At 41.1% G+C, this 20,169-nt stretch overlaps 1 protein-coding gene across 18 annotated transcripts; it reads left to right on the top strand.

Moving 5' to 3' along the window:
* Positions 1-952: 952 nt before the first annotated feature.
* Positions 953-18,860, top strand: LOC103642258 (histone-lysine N-methyltransferase ATXR7). 18 transcript variants are annotated; one of them, XM_035963314.1, is made up of 19 exons: positions 953-1,454; positions 1,808-1,965; positions 2,148-2,598; positions 2,690-2,812; positions 3,437-3,727; positions 3,828-4,178; positions 4,296-4,592; positions 4,687-4,957; positions 5,051-5,686; positions 6,012-6,430; positions 6,518-6,640; positions 6,732-6,812; positions 7,182-7,235; positions 7,312-7,463; positions 10,928-11,014; positions 13,348-13,686; positions 13,805-13,910; positions 14,197-14,281; positions 14,386-18,860. In XM_035963314.1, the coding sequence occupies exons 2-15, from the start codon at positions 1,826-1,828 to the stop codon at positions 10,947-10,949; spliced, it is 3,411 nt and encodes a 1,136-aa protein (XP_035819207.1). In that variant the 5' UTR covers positions 953-1,454; positions 1,808-1,825; the 3' UTR covers positions 10,950-11,014; positions 13,348-13,686; positions 13,805-13,910; positions 14,197-14,281; positions 14,386-18,860. The 18 variants fall into 18 exon arrangements, with proteins under 18 accessions (XP_035819207.1, XP_035819208.1, XP_035819209.1 ...); XM_035963315.1 differs by lacking the exon at positions 13,805-13,910; XM_035963321.1 differs by lacking the exon at positions 13,805-13,910 and adding an exon at positions 12,163-12,234 and having other exon boundaries at positions 1,037-1,454; positions 13,348-13,566; positions 14,197-18,860.
* Positions 18,861-20,169: the final 1,309 nt, after the last annotated feature.

Raw genomic sequence — 20,169 nt, 5'->3', positions numbered from 1 at the left:
GTAGGGGAGATGGAAGATTGCGGTGTTGGATCGAGGCTCAATTGTTCTCAATTTGAGGGTTTGCAGCCCTATACCGGTGAGATGGTGGTTCAAGTAATCCATTTATTCATTGAAAGTTCATTGTTGTGAATGGATCACTTTTTGTCTGAAACTTACATACATCTCAATGAAAGCATTGTGTCCGGTTTAGATGTTTGGAATGTTACTGTCAATGGGATATATCTGAGAAGATCGTTTTTTGTAATTTGTAGGGTGTAGTTATATTAGTACACTATAATATAGCAAAAGACAATGTATGTCTCATTTTCTTGTGAGCATTAGAAAACCTTGGCACTCTGGACAATGTGGAATTTTTCAGTCATGCGTAGTGTCGCTATGTGCAGGTCAGAATTAACACATGCAAGTTGTGGCCGATGTATTTCTCAAATTAGACAAAGTGTTTATTTAAAATCCTAGCTAAATTATACTCACTCCGTTCTTTTTTATTTATCGCGGTTTAGCTCATAAATAAACTAGTGAGTGATAAATATTCAAGAATGAATGTGTATAAGTGTATTGTGCTAATGAACATGGGCCTGTTTGGTTAAGCTTTTTTCTGACCAGCTTTTCCGAGAATCTAGCTGTAGGGAGAATCTGACTGTTTAGAGAATCTGAGTATCATTAGGATTACGTGCGGAGGAAGATAAAATTGTCTATGGGGCTCAGGATCTATAAAGTGACGGATTACTACTATTGTGACGACTCAACCGATTATATGTTTATGTTGATTTTGAATGGTTTTTATCCAAACGAATTTTATAGAAGCTGGCTGAAAAACTGAGTGTTTGGCAGTCCGCAGCAGCTTTTGGTGGCCAGAAGCTGCGAAAAGCCGAAACAAACAGTGCCATATCTCTCTAATCCATATTGACACGTCACTGGGATAAACAGATCTCCCTCTCTTCCTAACGACCTCATTGACCTCATGAATTTGTGTAGCCCAAGCCCAATAGCTTCAACCGCCAGCCCATCAAAGGTGCTAGCTCCGGCGGCCCTCCTCGCGTCGCCCCTTCGCCACTCCCCATCGCACCCTCCTCACTCAGCGGTCCTTGTCCTCCGCTCCTCCTGTCGCGGAAATCGGAATCCCCTGCTCGGCCGTCGTCGCCGTCGCCGCCCCCGCCGCCTCCTGTCACTCCACCAGATCCATAGCGGCTAGCGCTGGACGCCGGCGCTTGCAAATCGAGGGTCAGCGCAGCGAATCAGTGCTAGCGGCGGGCAGGCAAATCAGCGCGGACAGGTCGCGTATTGGGGTCGAATTGGACCGACGCGTCCGCGCGGGCAAATCCTAGAGGCCGTGCTCGTGCCGTACTGATACGGCTGCGGCCTGCCGGCCGACGTTGCTCATTTGCGCACAGGACAGGCGACGGTCTCCAGCTCGAGTTCGGCGCCCCGGGCGGCTGGCAGCAGCAGAAGAGCAGGTATTTGCATCTGTTTTTCAACTCCAATTGCACACTGCCACAACCCCCAATTCGTGATTTCTAGCACGTACAACGTATGTGGCCCTGTGCGAATTCACCGGCCACGGCACTGCCTATATGTCACGATCCCCAATTCCTGTTTCCTATACTACGCATTTGCTTGGCCCTCGGTGCCCAAGTTCACTGGCAACGCCACTAAGTATATGCAGTGTCAAAAATAATGCAAAACCCGTCGCATGTTTAATACATCAAGGCACGCTAATGCACATAACAGCAGACCAGGCATCAACTATTTTTCCAACTTAAGCTAAGTGATTCGATTGATACATATGTGCCGTTATTCTTGTGATCAGGGCCTGGATGCTGAACCAATGGTGTCAGGCTTTGGCTGCTCTTACGCTGTCACTGGAAGGAAGCGCGTAAAGTTGTTGGCAGCCGAGTCATCGGATGGTGAACCCCTCGGCTGTTGCGTGCCAATATGTGATGATTCACTGGGGGACTTGATTGAGTGGTACTACCTCCGTTCTCGAATATTTGTCGCCCGCTAGTTCATTTTTTAACTAAACCGCGACAAATAAAAAAGAATGGAGGGAGTACAAAACTTCACTGACAATCCTGTCGCTTCCGCCTTTTATCCTTCCTTGTATTTCTATTAAAAGGTAGTTTTTAATGCTTTCCTGTGTGATTTATCAGGTGCTCCGAGTGGCATCACATGCCTTCCGATTGTGGTGATCAAACACAACACACTGGTGTGTTTGCTGCAATGCAAGAATACACCTGTTCCACTGGTAACAATGGTGTGATTTATCCACAATCTGGGATTAGCCATTCATCTGGTCAAAATGGGGCACAGGGCACATACTTGCAACACCAACATTTTGAAGGCTGCATGTATATGAGCGGGAATGGACAGATGTGCGGACCTTACCTGCCTGAACAACTGTATGAGGGGCTATCTAGTGGTTTCTTGCCTCAAAGCCTTGCTATCTATGCTGTTTTTGGTGGGAAAACAGTCGATCCTGTGCAATTGATCTTTCTGAAACAATTCCTTTCACAATGGAATGTCGGTGCCGTGGCTTCCACCCCAAATGTATCGACAGAGACAGAGAGAGTGACTTCCCATGCTAAAATGGTTTTTCCAGATGTATGGCTTGCCCTTCTGTCTATATTTGTTCGTGTCATCCTTAGCCTGCCTGCCTTCCTGACTGCTTTGGTTCTTGCTTCCTCCCTGTTAGTCTCTTTCAAGTGAAGAATCATGCTGGATGTTTGAGGATGCAGAAGGTTGCCGACAAGGGCCACATTCTCTTGCTGAACTTTCCTATTGGCATCACAATAGCTATATCCAAGATCTTTCAATGGTATGGAAATCAGATATGAAACTATCACCTTCTGGATCACATTAATGCTTCACGTCAGCAAAAAGTGTGTACTGTGTACACATGTGTGAATTATGACATTCTTGATTGCTTCTATGTAATGCAACACTTCCTTTGTGAGTGAGACACTTCCCTATGATTTGGTCACATCTATTAACGGTTCAAGAATATTAGGCTGTTGGATATCGGATATCCTAATCTGTAATAGTTGGAGGCGTTTCTCTCTTTCATTGGAAAAAACTCTTAAAATTTGGTTCATTTTGTTACCATGAGTTACCTTGGCACTTTATGTTAGATTAGCATACTGCATACCATAGTACAATATTATTATTTTCATTCTTGGCAAGTACATACTATCTGTTAACCCAGCAAGGTTGAATAAGATTTACACGATGGATGAGAAAAACTGACATAAGATTCTGTTGAAATTCGTGGAAGTCTTCCCTGCTTTTCGTTCCTGATTTACGATAATCTATACACTTGATGTGCATCTAGATTCTTCACTCTCATACTACACCTTTCCTCCTAACTCATGTGCTAACTTATGAAATAAGTTCTGATTTCTGAACATAGTTTACAATCTGAATATCTGATAATTTTACTCAGATTTACCATGTTGATGGCAAATTTGGCCCATTCACACTTGTATCACTGATGGGTATGTGGAGTGGGGAACACACAGAGCGTTCGGAGGCCACAGCTAACGAGTCTGCATCATTGAATGGCTTAGTGGGTGACATGGTTGATGATGTTAGCCATCAGCTGCATGCAGGGATTATGAAATCAGCTCGCAGGGTTTTAATCGATGAAATATTCAGCTCTATACTTCCAGATTTAATTGTTTCCAAGAAGACTGAGAAGCAACTTGCTGCAAAACTTAAGAACCAAGTTACTAAGGTTTGTTTTATTTATGAGGGGTTTGTCTAAGGAGAGAGCTGCATCTTACTTTTCCTTTTCAGCCTTAAATAACCTGAACTAGTTCCGCTGTTGTTTGCAGTCTGGCAGTGTGAGCAACAAGAAGGATTCCACGGCTAAGGTCAAAGTTAACACATTGTCTACTATTCCAAAAAAAGGAAACTCCTATAATACATCCCAGGTGGATTGTTTAGCGGAAATTCAATCTACAGCAGTGCATGGTAAATTTGCTGATATAGTATCAGCAGTTTGGCAAACAGTCTATCACGAATCCATGAATAATGTATGGGACGAAATACTGTCTGAACGTGTTATGGACTACTGTGATGTATGGTTACAGAGAAATTGTATATTGAATCTGCCCTCTACAAGTATTTCCGTCATCTCTGATGATAACATAAAAGCCCAAGGCAGTCATGAATTGTCACCAAAGGTGTTTTCACTGGGGCTGAATGTGTTTTTTTTCTTGATAAGAGTGCTTTAGTGTTTTTATAAACCTTTGGTTATTATTTCAAAGCTGATATGTTGTGATACTTTCATGGTTTTGCAGGATTTAGATGCTACTGAATGTGACATGGACTTTCCACCTGGATTTGGACCATGTTGGAAATCTCCTGAGAGCTCCCTCTCTCCATCCCTATTAGAAGTTAATGGAAGTGCTAAGTTGGATGGGAAGTCTGAATCAAGTACCACATTATTTTCTGGCCCCTTAGCAGTAGTCCAGAGGATGCTGGCAAATGAACTATATATCTCATCGAAGCAATCTTTATTTCACTATTTTGAGGAGGTTATTGCAGACGATATAACAAATTGTTTATGCTTTGGACTTGAAAGCAATATTGATCAGGTGAGCTGATAACAAAAAGGAATTTATCCTGATTACTGCTAATGTCCCTGCACCCTGAATTCTCACGATCTGTTTCGGTAAATGTTTATCACAGGAACAGATTGGTACTCCTATACACGCACCAGAATCACCCATTTCAGCCGAAACGTCTATGCATGAAACAGCCAATTCCATTGAGATGACTGGAGGCGATGTACTGAATATTGTTGAAATAGCCACGTCCACAAGAACCAGTCCACTTGAAATGACTGTAGATGAAAAGCTGAATACCGTTGAAGCTACAAGAACCAGTCGAACTGAACCGACTTCAGTTGAAACATCAACTGTTGCTGAAATGGCAACAGATAAAATGACCACTTATCATGGTAAATGAACAGCGTCCTTCTGTTATGTTTTTCCATTCTTACCTGTGTTGTGCTTGATTGCATTTTTATTATGCCCTTGTAATGTGTGTGCAGTGGAAGAGCACTTATCCATGTCGTATGCAAGGGTATTTGAAAAGATGAACATATGTAAGACAGCAGAATTGGATGAGAAATTTGATGAAGTGCCTCCTGGAATGGAGACTGGCTTAGTCCCTTTACCACTTATGGACAAAAATATATATCAGCCTTCAAAGTCAGTGAACTCTATTCCTTTGATTTCTAGATATATAACATTGGCTCTCTGTCGGCAAAAACTACATGAGAATGTCGTGAGAGAGTGGACATATCTCTTCTCAGATACAATTAGCAAGTGCTTGGGCTCATGGTACACCAGGAGAAATGCTGTACCTAAAAGCGCAGACGGATCATCAAAACTCAAAGAAAAAACATACTACAGGAAGAGGAAATTCGAGAAAACATGTCAAGCAAAATCATCAAAAAGACCAGTGGAAATCTCAATGGACGAGCAGCTTTCAAAACCTCTCTGTCAGCTTGTTGACCGCAAGATTTATGTGAAAAATATCCAAGAACCAAACAAATCTTTGACATCAAAGAGAGTTTCATTTGTGGACAAGCCCTCCGAAAAAGGAGCCAAAACTGTGGCTAATGATGCTTATGATTTGAATATCCAGCAAGATCTGACACTCCTTTCCAGTGAGGTGCCAAAAAGTAAGTCTTATGATCTATTTTTTCTAGGGACATATCCTGTGCATTTGTGCAATCAATCATGTTGTTGCAACCATGCAATCAAGCTATTTGGTGCATCTAATCATTAATCAAAATCCAACAGTGACTGCTATTTTAGGTGGAAGAGGTTAAATGTAAAATAGCTACTAGGTTTCAGTTGGAAGGGTTCAATATAAAATAGCAGTGACTGTTGGATTTTGATTGGATTTACCAGATCGTTTGATTGCACCAACATGGCTGATTGCACATGATATGTTCACGTTTTTTATCCTCATACATATATTTGAGATATGTCTTTCCTTTCCAGGAGCCAGGTCATCTCATCCAACTAAGAAGCATATGGTTGCTAACAGGACACCTACGGTGAATGATAATGTGGCGAATAATAGTATGCTCACGAAACATGTCAAGAAAAAAAAGGGCAGGAACATTTCCAGTGAGACCAGTCAGAAGGTAAAACCGGTGATCTCATGCCCAGAATCAGATGGTTGTGCTAGAGCTTCCATTAATGGATGGGAGTGGCGCAATTGGGCACGGAATGCTACTCCGTCGGAAAGGGCTCGTGTGAGAGGGTACCATGTTCGGACTATTCTTTCTGCCTCAAATGATAATGTGTGGAAAAATTCTCAAGCAAAGGTTTCATCTGCAAGAACAAATCGGGTTAAACTGCGAAATCTGTTAGCAGCCGCTGAAGGTTCTGAACTGCTGAAAATTACCCAAATGAAGGTAAAACAGAACTATATATTCTGATTCTGATATTTCTGTTTCTAGGAGGTTCTGGTGATTCTCATTTATGCGTTTCTTGATGTGCAGGCAAGGAAAAAGCGTTTGCGTTTTCAAAGGAGCAAGATCCATGATTGGGGTCTGGTCGCACTTGAGTCGATCGAAGCAGAAGACTTTGTAATAGAATATGTTGGTCAACTGATTCACCGGCGGGTAATCATCATTATTCAATCAACCAAGTGTTTCACTTTCACCGATATGCTTGTTTTGAGCAATTTGTTAAAGAATGATTTGTACCCTATAGGTATCTGACATACGTGAGTCTCAATATGAGAAGAGTGGGATTGGAAGCAGTTACCTCTTTCGCTTGGATGATGATTTTGTGGTGGGTGATGCAGATCATTCCTCATTTAATGCGGTTTGCTTTGGTGTCTTCATTTTTTTCGTCGATTATGAGAATAAGAAACTCGTGTATTATTTCAAGGGGTACAAAATAAACAAAATGTGCAAAAATGGTTAGCCAGAGCATAAAGGAACTCTTTACTTGATTGGGAGCCATATTATTATTATTATTATTATTATTATTTGAACAATAAACTCTGGGGCTGCTTCTTTGGATGGATGGTAACGTATTCGTAGTGCTATAGTTCTATGTAATCTCAAGCTGCAACAAAAAGAAAAGGCTGTCAGTTTTTTATTCCACCTTGTGTTTTTCATTTTAGTGTTCATTGCCCAAGTATCTTAATTTATGCAGGTCGATGCCACTAAGCGTGGTGGGTTAGCAAGGTTCATAAATCATTCTTGTGAGGTAAGTGTTCAAGAAAAGATTATTCAATGTGATGCTTGCAAAATGCTAAGTAGCTGTTTCATATTTTTCGTGCCAGCCAAATTGCTACACAAAGGTGATCACTGTTGATGGACAGAAGAAGATTTTCATTTATGCAAAGAGGCGTATATATGCCGGTGAGGAAATCACATATAATTACAAATTTCCATTGGAGGAAAAAAAGATACCGTGCCATTGTGGTTCTCGGAGGTAAATCTGTTAATCACTATACAGGAGGCAGAAGGCTTTTCTTTTTTGTCAGCTGAGACCTATTTAATAAGATAATGTGTTGCAAATGGTGTTACGGGTATTAAATTTGGCCACCCTTGTAGTATTATTGATGTTATTGGCACTACTTGCATGTCTACATAATAAAAAAATCGGAGCCAACATAAAATGATTTTCGTACTAAACTGTTTATAATGCGAGATTATAATCAAAGTTTTTCTAGGTGCTAGGCGGAATCTAGGCGATGACCCTTAGCCTAGGGCCTAGCCTAGGCTAGCCTAGGCGTTTTGCCAACTTATATAATATATACATTTATAGATAAAAAATAGGGAAGGACCAGTAGATATACCTTAGGTCCTTTGTCCTTGCAAATCTGCTGATCACTGAATCCTCAAGCACTGCTGCAATAGAAGTGGACAACACTTTTAGATGCAATTGGGCATCAATACAAGTGATAAAAAAAAGGAAATAGCAAGTTAGATACTTATCTGAGGTCTGACCCTTCTCCCATCCATTAAGTACTGATCAACAACATAGGATAGCCTTTTGAAATCACAAACACGAAGGGACAGCAGGCAGCAACACATATAAAATGCATAGCAGACTAGCAGTAGGCAGTAGCAGTACCTTACATCACATGATTCAGTTCTCACAATTCACAAGTCACAACACAAAACACAAGCACACAGCAGGAGTTCTAAGTTCACAAGTTAAAGATACATGGATGCATAATAAAAGCTAAAACATGACATGAAGCTGGCTCACACTTAGGGTTCATCCATCTCATACTCATCCTCATCTTCATCAAACTCTTCTTCATTGAGCTCTCACCCTTGCACTTCTACGCAGCTCTAGCTGTTCTTCTGCTCCCACTGCATCTCCAAGCACATACCAAGGTATCCATGTACCTTCCATGACTTCTTCCTCATCTTCCTCATCTCTAAAGGAAACTAATGCACAATCATCTCCATTCTCTTGGAGGAAACCTTGAGCTTCAGTTGTATCACTAGACAAGAGAACATCAGTAATTTTTTCCCTCTGGTGGCGGCATCCTTCCAATGTCAACTTCACATCCTTCCAAAAGCTTGGATTCAATATAGTTGTTGTGGCATTTTTTCCCTTCTTTGATTTCACATCCTTCAGTGAGTTCCACCTACTATGAACCACCATCTTTCTTAGCTGGTCCTTCTTCTCTTGTATGCCGTCCAAAGTTAGATAGTTTGAAGCAAACCTAGTCACTCCTGGCCTTACTATCTCTTTCCCCTCAGTGAAGTATCTCATGCACTCTAGTGTTCTTGTGTGCCCATAGACAAATATGGTGAATGCCTTTGCTTGGTCAATTACCTTCTTGAACTGAGGCATGTTGCCAATTCCTTGGAGCATCAAGTTAATTGTGTGAGATGCACAAGAGGTCCAAAAGATACGTGGTCTCTTCACATGCAGTAGTTTCTTTGCTCCCATGTTGTTAGAAGCATTGTCAGTCACAACTTGCACCACATCATTTGGACCAATGTCTTCGATTGCTTTGTCCTCTAGTTCAAAGATCACTTCACTTGTGTGTGACACATCTGACATCTCTTTTGAGGAAATAAAACTAGTTCCATCAGCACAATTAGTGCACACATTCATTATGCTTCTCCTCTTCTTATCTGACCAAGCATCGGTTATAATAGAGCACCCATTCTTCATCTTCTCGGCTTCACGTTCTTGCAGCAAACTCTTGGTTCTTGCATATTCTTCTTCCAACAATCTCCCTCGCAGGTCAAACATAGTTGGAGGTTCAATTCCAGGCCCAAATTGTCCAATTGCTTCACACATTTGCTTGAACTCATCGTTTGTCACATGCATTGAATGATATTGCTGTCCATGTTACAAAAAAAGGAAATCAGTGTTCAGTTCAGTACTACAACAAGGAAATCTGATGAAATTGAAATCTGAAATTAAAAAACAACAAGGAAATTACCATGGTTAAAGGCCCATCTTGCAATATATTTATGCACCTCATGTAATCTTTCTTTCCAAAGTTCCTTGTTCAGCCTCTGTTGAATCAAAGATTCAGATTTGGTTGCTGTAGGATCAATAGCTATTGTCCATTTGTCCATGGGGCCTAATTTGTGAGGCTCTGAACTTCCAACACAAGTCACTTCCTCTGATCCTCCAACCCTAGACACATGAACTTCCTCTCTAAGTTCTAGCTCACGAACAATCTTCTCCTCCCTTTTCCTTTTTGCTTCATCTAGTGCTTTCTTGCACTTTTCTTGAGCCTCCAACAACTTCTCTTTGGTGGTCTTCATGCCCTGGCATTTCTTTGCATTCTTTCCTTCCTGGGCGATATGTTGTTTCAACCTATAAACCCCTCCACACATTTGTTTGTCACACAGTATGCACTTTACCTTGTCTTTATTGTTTAGATCAACAAGAACCCCATACTCCCATCCCACATCATCTGAATTCCTTCTGGTGCACTTGCAGTTTCAGATTGACCCTCTGTCATCTGAGTTCAAGCCATCAATCAACAAATTACAAACTGAATATGTGAATAACTGATATACAGTAAAGAAAGGAAACATAGGAGAGGAGAGGAGAGAAGCAGGGGAGGAGGAAACATACGGACCTTGGACCTTGGGGCTGTCGGTGGCGGGAAATATACATAAAAGAAAGGAAACAAAGGAGAGGAGAGGAGAGAAGCAGGGGAGGAGGAAACATACGAAGGAAACAAGCAGTCGCCGGCGGGAGGAGCTGCAGCCGTGTCGCCGGCGTGGAGGAGCGCGTCTTATTCCCCCGCGCGCCCTTATCCTCTCCCACGAGCGCTCTTTCCCGTGCGCGCCGCGCGGCCATTATTCGCGCGCGCCTAGCTCGCCTCCGCGCCGCCTGGGGCACCTGGGCGCCGCGGAATCGCCGCCTAGGCGCCCAGAGCGACTTGGGGGCCCGACTACCCCCCTAGTCCAGGCGGGAGGGCATGGCCTAGCGACTAGGCGCGTTGTAGGCGTCGACTTTCAAAACCCTGATTATAATACTTCGTACTTGTATTGATGCCATTTTTTGTTTACCACTGCACTTTGGATAGCATGCAGATATTCTATTGCCTTTATCTGTGTTCTAACCATTTTACACAACAGTATGCAGACACATAAAGTAATTATTTTCATGTCCTGACATGATGTAATTAAATTGTAGATATCAAGCTCTAGAAAGATTAAATAATAATAATTTAAATAGTCCATATCTGAACTCTGAAGGAAACATTCAGATGTTAATATCTTCTGTATTCACACGAAATACATTCCCCCCTCCCCCCAAAGTGACTTGTCTTCCTCGTAGTCATGGTTTTGGTCAGGAATGACCTGTTGTGTTTCCATTTAATTAATATAGCAGTTGAGCACTACCATTGAGATTACTTCTGTTTTACTCTACCTTTTTATCCTAACTGTCCACTGCTTGTTTAGGTGTCGTGGATCAATGAACTAAGAAGGCCATCTTTTGAGGTTGTTGCAACACTTATGATTCTTGGCTGTGTGCAACTCATCAATCAGGTTTCATATAGTTTTTTTTGCAGTGTGAAATTCATAGATTATTTTTTTATCATTCTTTGTCATGTGCTCAGCTATTCTTACCACGAGTTGAACTTTGAATGCTGGATTATAGTTTCTAATAATAGGTTATTGAATCCTATGGAACAAAAAAACAATGGGAATTTGCAATAAGATATATCTACAACTATGTTAATCTTTCCAAGATATCTAACACAATGTTACATTCCTATGGAATCGAGGTCAGTAGAACTGTAGAAGCCATTTCTTGCAAATTGGGCATCCTCAGTCTTCTTTTCGAACAAGCAACATGGGAGAACTTCCTTCCTATTGAAATCATGTGAACATTTTTTTTTTGAAAAATCTTGCAATCCAAAAGGGCCCCAAGACTCATCCAAATTTTAATTGGTATATATTCATTGCGAAATGTTGAATTGGAGATGGAGCATTTAACTTGTCAAACTGCATCCAATTTGTATTGTGGTTTCTGTTAATTTATTTTTCAGGGATTAAACTAGATTACTAGAATTGGTATATATGCATGGTTGGATTATTAAACTGCATTGTAATTGAACTTTTGGTACAACTGTCATTCTCAGATTTATTGGAAGGTAGCCTTGAGTCCCTGGAGCCTGATCCCCTGTACTCCATGGTTCAGTTGTTACTATTATACACAAAAAGCCGGCTGCCTTTTTATCTCTATGTTTGTGTTGATGCCTATCCATCACCCCAATATGCCTTTAATTGCTGATGATATTGATATTTGATTAATGATTAGACCACTCATACATTTTTTTATGCTTAACATATAGATGCACATCATCTTACTGCTTAGCCTCCTACTTTTTCATATCTCAATGTGCTGATATTAGTGCTAAATATTTCTAAAGGTCATTTGGGATTGTAATGCCAGAGCATTTATGATACCATATACACCCTTCTTCTTAATATAAAGATGCGCAGCTCTCCTGCATTTTTCGAAAAAAAAATTCCAGGGACATGTCAGTCACCTGGAATCTCGACCTGTGTAGTCATTGTACATGATCTCATGGTTGCATGCTCTCTTGGTATTTCTGGACTGAGGATTCCAAATGATAAAATCAGATAATTTTTTGGACTTCCAAGAATTTAATGTCCCGAATATTCTGTAGAAATATAAATTGGCCACTAGCTGCAAATATGGAGATGGAGGAGGGAGTGATTGTTGGTGAAATTGTTATAATGTAAGTTAAGATCTAATATCTTGGCTAGTGAATGCAACTCCTACTTGCAGACCGGGTAATACCCCAGTGGTGAAGATGGTGAGGACGTGAGGTCCCTTGCACCAGGTCACGGGTTCGACCCCTGGCACTGCACTAAAAAAATCCCCTTGTTGTTCCTCACTCTGCTCTCGGGTTGCGGCTTGGATGTGCGTCAGTGCGTCACCCTTGGACCTGTCACCTGTGTGGGCAGCTTGACCCGACCCGTTAGTGATGGGAGCAAAGGGTTCGGGGGTTTCTCGGTCGGGACTGGTACCACGGCTTGGCGGGGACGGCAATGGGATAGGGTGGGGCTAGGGACCAGTTCCCCGTCCCTGCCCCGTTCCCCTAAACCTATTCCCCGGGCCCTGTTTAGCCTAACGGGGACAACCTCATCCCCGTCCCCGCGGATGCCTGTTCCCCATTTGGGCCCCCATGGAGAATACTGTAACAAAAAAATATTCACTGTATGATAACAATTACAAATGTTAGAATCCCGTGTTAGGTTATGGTCAGTCCCCGTGTAATTATCTGTATACCCTTCTGTGTAATGGGCTTGGCCCAACTATATATGCACTCCCAACCCTAATTAGGGTTAGGGTTTTTACACAACAAATATATTAATTATCAAAATACAACAAAATAAAAAAGTCTAAAACAACTAACAAGTAACAACCTTATATTACAAATCATAACTCACAAGTCACAATTATTTCAACTTATCTGACACTCTCACAAATCACATAATACACATACACATTAGGGTTTCTTATTGGTCCCCAATCAGCCCTGTGGGGGTAGTTTCTTCTCCGTCTCCGCCCCATTAATTTTCGGGGCAGAGAAACCGTCCCCGAACCCGCTCCGAACAGGTTGGATCCCCGCGGAGCCTTGCCCCCACGGGGAACCTGGGTGGCCTTACCCTGCCGGACCGAGTTTTGAAAGCAACTCCTTCCCATTTTATTAACAAAACACCTGATAGGAATAACGATCATCTCTACTCTGTTGATCAAACCTTGGTGCTGCTTCACTACATTAAACATGCAACTGTGGACTTGAAAAGGACTTGGCTGTGATTCGAGTGTTCTGTCTACTTTGCAGGATTTACATCAATATCAAAATATGGAGTGCACGAACATGCTGGACAGCAAGAACAAACTGCCGCATTATACTTATTTAAGCTATATTGGTCAGACTAATTCCACGGTATCCCAAGGATGGTGCAAGAGGAAGCCCATACTGCGCTGCCCTGTGGAGGTCGCGAGCATGGGAAATCAGTTGAGGATGGGCTGAGCTAGTAAAGGGTTGTTTTCTGACAAGGCCAGTACTATTGTTTTTTTTGACATACCTGGGTGGAGTTGCGAACTCTTGTACAGGCGCAGGCTTTACTTATTACATTGTTTGGATTGGGGATATAGTTCACATGGTGCATATGAAACGGTTAGATTGGTTTAAATTCTCTACCTCGTCCTTAAATCATTTATCATACTAATTAGTTATTGAAAGATGAAACACCCGAACCACTAGTTCTTGTAATACTTCCACTGCTTTTGTGAAGGATGTTATGAGCATCAAACCGAACTGAATGGATGCCCTGCTCCTGTTGATCAACTTGACTTGAATGGACGGTCCGGTCCCTATTTGATGTGGATGCATGGATGGCAGTATGAAACTAGCCACTGGATGACCATTTTCTGCTTCAGTGCATCCTGGAAATAATAAAGCATCTATTTTCCACCAGGGTGTACACGTTTTGCAGCAATAATCTAGACTACCTTTTGGTTTTAGCTATCTCGTCCATTCCGAATGGCGTGGAAAGGATCTACTTACTGTACCCTTGGTGTCACTTTGTGCACATCCTATTCTATAGTAGTGCACTGGGGTACAAGTTGTCTTTTTGTAAAAGCGGTGCAAGTGTTTTATTCATGGACCTACTGTTCTTGCATGCAGGTACCAAATCTGCTAGGGCTTGCTTGTCGTCGGTTCATCCATGAGGTATACGCGTGTAGGCGTCCACGAATTTTTCAAATGAGTGGTATGTGTTCCATCTCTTGATTGGCTGTCTATATTCGTGCATTTTTTATTATCAAACAATAGAACCGCTAACTCACAAATACTCATGTTTTGGACAAGATACAGCCAGAGTTTTGAGACCCTGACTACCAATAACCCTTTCAAAGATTTAGTTTATTTAGAGGCAAACATGCCTCACAAAGTCACAACCTCATAAAATCTACGAGCTTTTATTTACAAATACGTCTCGATAATGAAGTTTGGAGACAACAAGTATCACATGTACTGAAAAGACACTTCTGTGATCTCATCATGCCAACGGAGGGATTCTGTAACATGTTACAACAGAAATACAAAATAGTGGCCACAAGCATACAACGGAGAACATGTCATGTCAAGTATTTTTAATGGCATGGAACATTTCTCTCTTTTTTACCATGAAAGCTCGAGCCTCGAGCGAACACTGCCTCCTGATTCACACTGTTTTGTGTTTAGCCAGAGGGATTAGGTTTGGCAGCTCGACAAGGTTAGCCTACGCAATATGGCCAATGATTAATCTCCTCCTCCCCACCCCCCAAAAAAATAAAAAAAAAAATTGCCTTGGGCTTTTGGGCCTAGATGTGAGCCCGAGATTATGGATTTCTTCCTGGGCCTGCCTCTTGGCCAATACTCCTACACCATCTCCTTACAGCAGCCCCAACACAGTGGCTTTGGTGTATGGTTTGAAAGAATGGTTGTTAAGGCTCAGATGAAAAAATGGGTGTCCTGCAGGTGACAGTGATATCTGCAGAAGCTATGTTAGTTTCAAGAGAAAGAAGGTGAGGACCACAAAAATTATTAGGGAAGTAGAGAAAAGGAGAGAGCCGTGTGGACAATAAAAAACCACAACTGTGCTGGATATTTAAAAGTTCTTCATTTCCATTTGAACCTACTGTTTTTGAATGAAACTGCCACGGCCATGTTTTATATTACAAAAGTGAGCCCAGTTCCACGTGAAGATCGAAGTTGTCGAGTACTCCGTCCGGTCAAAAGTGCCCGATGTTTTGGATGCGTACTTCAACCATTATTTTATCTGGCTACATTTATAAAAATCTAGCAAGTACATAAGATTCGAACAGAGATCTGTGTATCTTAAAACTTAGTTGTTATCCGTAGTTAAACTTTCACAAGCTTGTCCCGATCTCTTCTCCAAAAGGGCCGGGACCGGCTGAAGTATTATTAAATAATACTCCCTTCGTTTCTGAGTTAAGATGTTTATGACAGGATAATTACTTTATTTTTAAACTAATTAGCTTGTTCTAAACACTATATACTCTGTCTCTTCATTTTGAATCGAATTGTATAAGCCGTTTTAGTTTTGCCATAAGTTAAACTTTTCTATTTGTTTACCAAGTTTATGAAAAATATATATATTAATATCTAAATATCAAATAATGCACTATTAAAATATATTTCATTGTATATCTGATGAATCTTGTTTTAATATTTCATTATATTATTTTAAAGTTGCTTGCATTATTAAACAAAAAATGCCGCGTCGAAGAACTCGACCAGGGGGAGAGGTACACCATTAGCCTATAGGCTGGATAGCAAAAACAAGGCCACGTATAACTTGCTGTAGGTGACTTTTTGCTCTCGAGTAAAATTATCTCGACGAGATTCTCAGTTTATCGTGGGTCAACTGGTCATGCTCACTAGATGGTATTAATGGTAGGAAAATGAATCCTCGGCAGTATGATTTTGATGTTTGATTACTAGTGTTTTTGATATACTCCCTCCGTTTCTTTTTATTTGTCGCTGGATAGTACAAAATTACACTATCCAGCGACAAATAAAAAGAAACGGAGTACTATCCAGCGACAAATAAAAAGAAACGGAGGGAGTAGTTTAAAGGATGTAAAGTAGACTTGAAATCAGGTAAGTAAAGTGATGATCCGAATGATCAACCTCTCAAGCAAGACTTTAGAAGCAACATTGAAGACTTGAAAAAGGCTACAAAAGTCCAATACATAATATAGAGCCAAATCGGGCGAAGGTAATGAAGAAACAAAGTAAAAGAGGATTCTATAGAGCATCCAATCCTGTGGGGCGTTAGACCCTGAGGAGCCTCGGTCTATATGATCGATGGCATGTTTGGTTCGCTGTTTAACTTTTGTGTCTAAGATTAGTTCTTCAATTCTAGCGACTAACCTTAGATAAAGTGTGGTATAATTATCCATGAATCAAACAGGCTCCAAGTAAACGCTAGTTGGCATCAGCAGGAGCGTTGAACCAACAATGGTGTAGTATAAAGGATTTTACTTCTCGTGCTCAGAGGAGCATTGTATCAAGTGTTGGACCAACAATGGAACGTGGCGTCGGATCAAACGGTCTCACTATCCATGCTTAGAGGAGTCAGGAGTGAAAGACCGAGCATGTGTAGAGGCATCAGATCACCGGAGATGGAGTCTAACGGTCTCCAATAAGGTTCTAGAGAGGTTTGTTTTAAGGGTGTCGAACTGGTTTGACAAGGATTGTCAGACTATACGCTACATAGGGGTGCATCAACGATTGACAATGGCTACGTTTGATATATACCTCCTCCATTTCTTTTTAGTTGTCGCTGGATAGTTCAATTTTGTACTATCCAGCGACAACTAAAACGAAACGGAGGGAGTAGTTGCCATTGAGTTGGTGGACCCTAACACAATGGTTGGACTGGCACATGTCAGGCGAGGCGATTCGACGGTGTGCAGTGATAGTTTTTGATGTTCCAACATATATCTCTCACCTTGGGGGGCTATAAACATGACCTTAACCGGCCAAATAAGGGGGGTGTGGACTCAAAAAAGACTCATCTCTTATAGCTCAAGCTCGATGATTAGCATAACTGCTTTATGAAATGCTTACGTTAGATAGACTGCCAATTATGTGCTTTTTCTTAGTTCAAGCCTAGTGTTTAGTGATATTTGCATACCTCAAAATCCTGGGTGCTTGCGCCCCCATATTTCTATTCAAAGAAGCTTGTAGTCTTGTGAGATCATATCAATCGTGTTTGTGGTGTGGCCACCATCATATAGGAAAGAACATGGATCACAATGTTACGATAAAAAACTTGATAGTGAGAACGGTGGGGAGTAAGTCCGAGAGAGGCCATTCTGAAGACTCACTTATGTGTGGCGAAGGTCTAGGTCTATTCACAGAGTTATCCGATCGAGAGCTTAGTCTTTACACAAGCATCCTTGCGAGGCACTTCAATGACGACTAGGGAAAGCTTCCGCGCTTCTTGATACCTCATTAAAAAAATATTGGAGTCGTTGATCTTGTCTTGCGTCTCTATCTTAATCATGCTTCCACGCTTTACTTATTATTTAACTAGTTTGTGTGTTTATTTTTCTAGTTTAGATCGCTAGGCTAAGTGATATGATTGATACATAGGTTGTGTAACCACTCCTTTGCGGTTGCGGTAGGGATATGAACACACATATAGGTAAGCCTAGTGTTTAGTGATATTTGCATACCTCGAAGTCTTGAGTGCTTGCACCCCCCCAATATTTGTATTCAAAGAAGCTTGTAGTCTTGTGAGATCATATCAATCGTGTTTATGGTGTGGCCACCATCATATAGTAAGGAACGAGGATCACCGTGTTACGATAAAAAACTTGATAGTGAAAACGGTGGGGAGTAGTCCGAGAGAGGCCATTCTGAAGACTCACTTATGTGTGGCGAATGTCTAGGTCTTATTCACAGAGTTATCCGATCGAGAGCTTTGTCTTTACGCAAGCATCCTTGCGAGGCACTTCAATGACGACTAGGGAAAGCTTCCGCGCTTCTTGATACCTCATTAAAAAAAATCGGAGTCGTTGATGTTTGATGTCGGTTTGCGTCTCTATCTTAATCATGCTTCCACGCTTTATTTATTATTTAACTAGTTTGTGTGTTTATTTTTCTAGTTTAGATTGCTAGGCTAAGTGATATGATTGATACATAGATTGCGTGACTCCTTTGCGGTTGCGGTAGGGATATGAACACACATAGTTAAAATGACAATTGCATGTATATATATTTTATTTATTTCATAGTTTATAACTATATAAAAAATTCAAGTTATTAGTTTTAAGTATTTTTTTAGGTTGTCTAATTCACACACTTTTAGGCGTCATCATCCCCTTCATTACCTAATGCTGTAAATGGTAGGTCTGTTTTTTGTTTTCTGTCGATAGGTTCTATCATATATGTAGATGGTGTATATCTGTGTTTAGACAATTATGTATTTAAAAATCTAGATAGATGGTGCATATGTATGTGTAGAGAAAACTTATGTATTCAAAAAATGCTAAAAGGACGTAAGAGTCATGGACTACGCTGCTCTTGCTTATGTGTATAATCACCCGGCCAATGCTAGCTTTGATTGGAAGAAGAACGTAGATCTGCTGGAGTCGTGTTGTTGGGTGTTTGGTTAATGTTGTAGGTTAATTAAAATTGGTTTTAGAAGTGAAGTGTAAAGGCTAGTTTTCTTTTATTCCTCGAAGAAGAATGTAAAAGGACGTGCCGCTGTAATACTACTACATTTGTTGTAAGTAACTGCAATATATACATACGACCGTGTATTGGTTTGTATAGGCCTGACGCGGGATGCATTTTGTGGTCCTATTGGATTTGGGTCCGCGTATACCAGTATAGGTAGCTAACTGGTGCTCTATCTCCCTCAGTCTTAATTTACGAGATGTTTTAAACCATTTTTTTATTTTAGATACTTAACTTTTGTTATAACTACATTTAAATATATAAGAGAGAAGTCAAAACGTCTTATAGCCTAAAACAGAAAACTAATTACTCTTCCAGGAAGGAAATATATGACGACGTTGACTTTTTATATAAAAAAACATTGAGCACTCGTCTTATTCGAAAATCTAAAATTTTAAGTCACGTTCGAACTACCTTAATTGATAGAATAAATTATAATAAAATAAATAATATTTCACATTTTTTGTTAAATAAGACGAGTGATAAAAGAATTTTAAAAAACGGAGGTAGTACTATTATATATATTTGGTATCCTACAAGCTTCTGAAAGCGAAGATGAACCAGGGATAAGATGGTTGTTGATTATCATTGGATATGTATTAGATAAATGGTGCTTTGTCGCCTAAAAATAAAAGCAAAACTTAAACGTACGCGATTTAGCAATTCCCCGATACATTATCCCTTGTTTTCCGTAGACGTTCGTTGCGGAGCGCGTGACGTCAGATGCACGCATGTTTGTATCACGTGTCTCTTGTGACTCAGGCAACATCAGGTGGTGGCGTCACGGAGGTGACGTCATTGGCAGGTAGCTGAGGGTGGGGACTGGGGAGGGCAAAGCGTGTGCAACTCGTGCGTGGTCCAGTCGACATGGCCCCCGTTTGTTTCAGCTTTTTGGAGTTTCTGGCCACCAAAAGCTGCTGTGGACTGCCAAATACTCAGCTTTTCAGTCAGCTTCTATAAAATTCGTTTGGTTAAAAACCATTCAAAATCAACATAAACACATAATCGGTTGAGTCGTTGCAATAGTAGTAATCTGTCACTTTCTACATCCTGAGTCTTATGGACACATTTATCTTCCTCCGCACGTAATCCAAATGATACTCAGATTCTCTGCACAACCAGATTCTCCCCACAGCCAGATTCTCAGAAAAGCTGGTCAGAAAAAAGCTGAACCAAACAGACCCATGGTCTGGCCCAAGTTGACGGGTACAGTGCGAATTAGTATCCTGTCCTCTAGGTCTGGGAGGGGGAGGACCAGAGGAGGGACTGGACTCACTATGTATGCCACGGGCTCATTCCTGCTGGCCCATCAAGTCAAGGGGCCCATTGCGAACTACTCATGTAAAAAATTCATGTAAGGGCTAGTTTGACAACTTTATTTTTTTAAGGGATTTTTATTTTCAC

Source organism: Zea mays, chromosome 10 (genome assembly GCF_902167145.1).
Source record: "Zea mays cultivar B73 chromosome 10, Zm-B73-REFERENCE-NAM-5.0, whole genome shotgun sequence".
Lineage (NCBI taxonomy): Eukaryota > Viridiplantae > Streptophyta > Magnoliopsida > Poales > Poaceae > Zea > Zea mays.
Note: the sequence above shows the minus strand (reverse complement) of the source record. Positions and strands in the feature narration are given on the sequence as shown.

What these genes read in the sequence shown, in the direction of transcription:
- LOC103642258 (XM_035963316.1), top strand. Translation starts at nt 1,826, where the DNA reads ATGGTGTCAGGCTTTGGCTGCTCTTACGCTGTCACTGGAAGGAAGCGC. An exon ending in TTCCAGTGAGGTGCCAAAAA is followed by an intron (nt 5,687 to 6,011) that starts GTAAGTCTTATG and finishes TTTCCTTTCCAG; the next exon opens with GAGCCAGGTCATCTCATCCA. An exon ending in GCTTGGATGATGATTTTGTG is followed by an intron (nt 6,813 to 7,181) that starts GTGGGTGATGCA and finishes TAATTTATGCAG; the next exon opens with GTCGATGCCACTAAGCGTGG.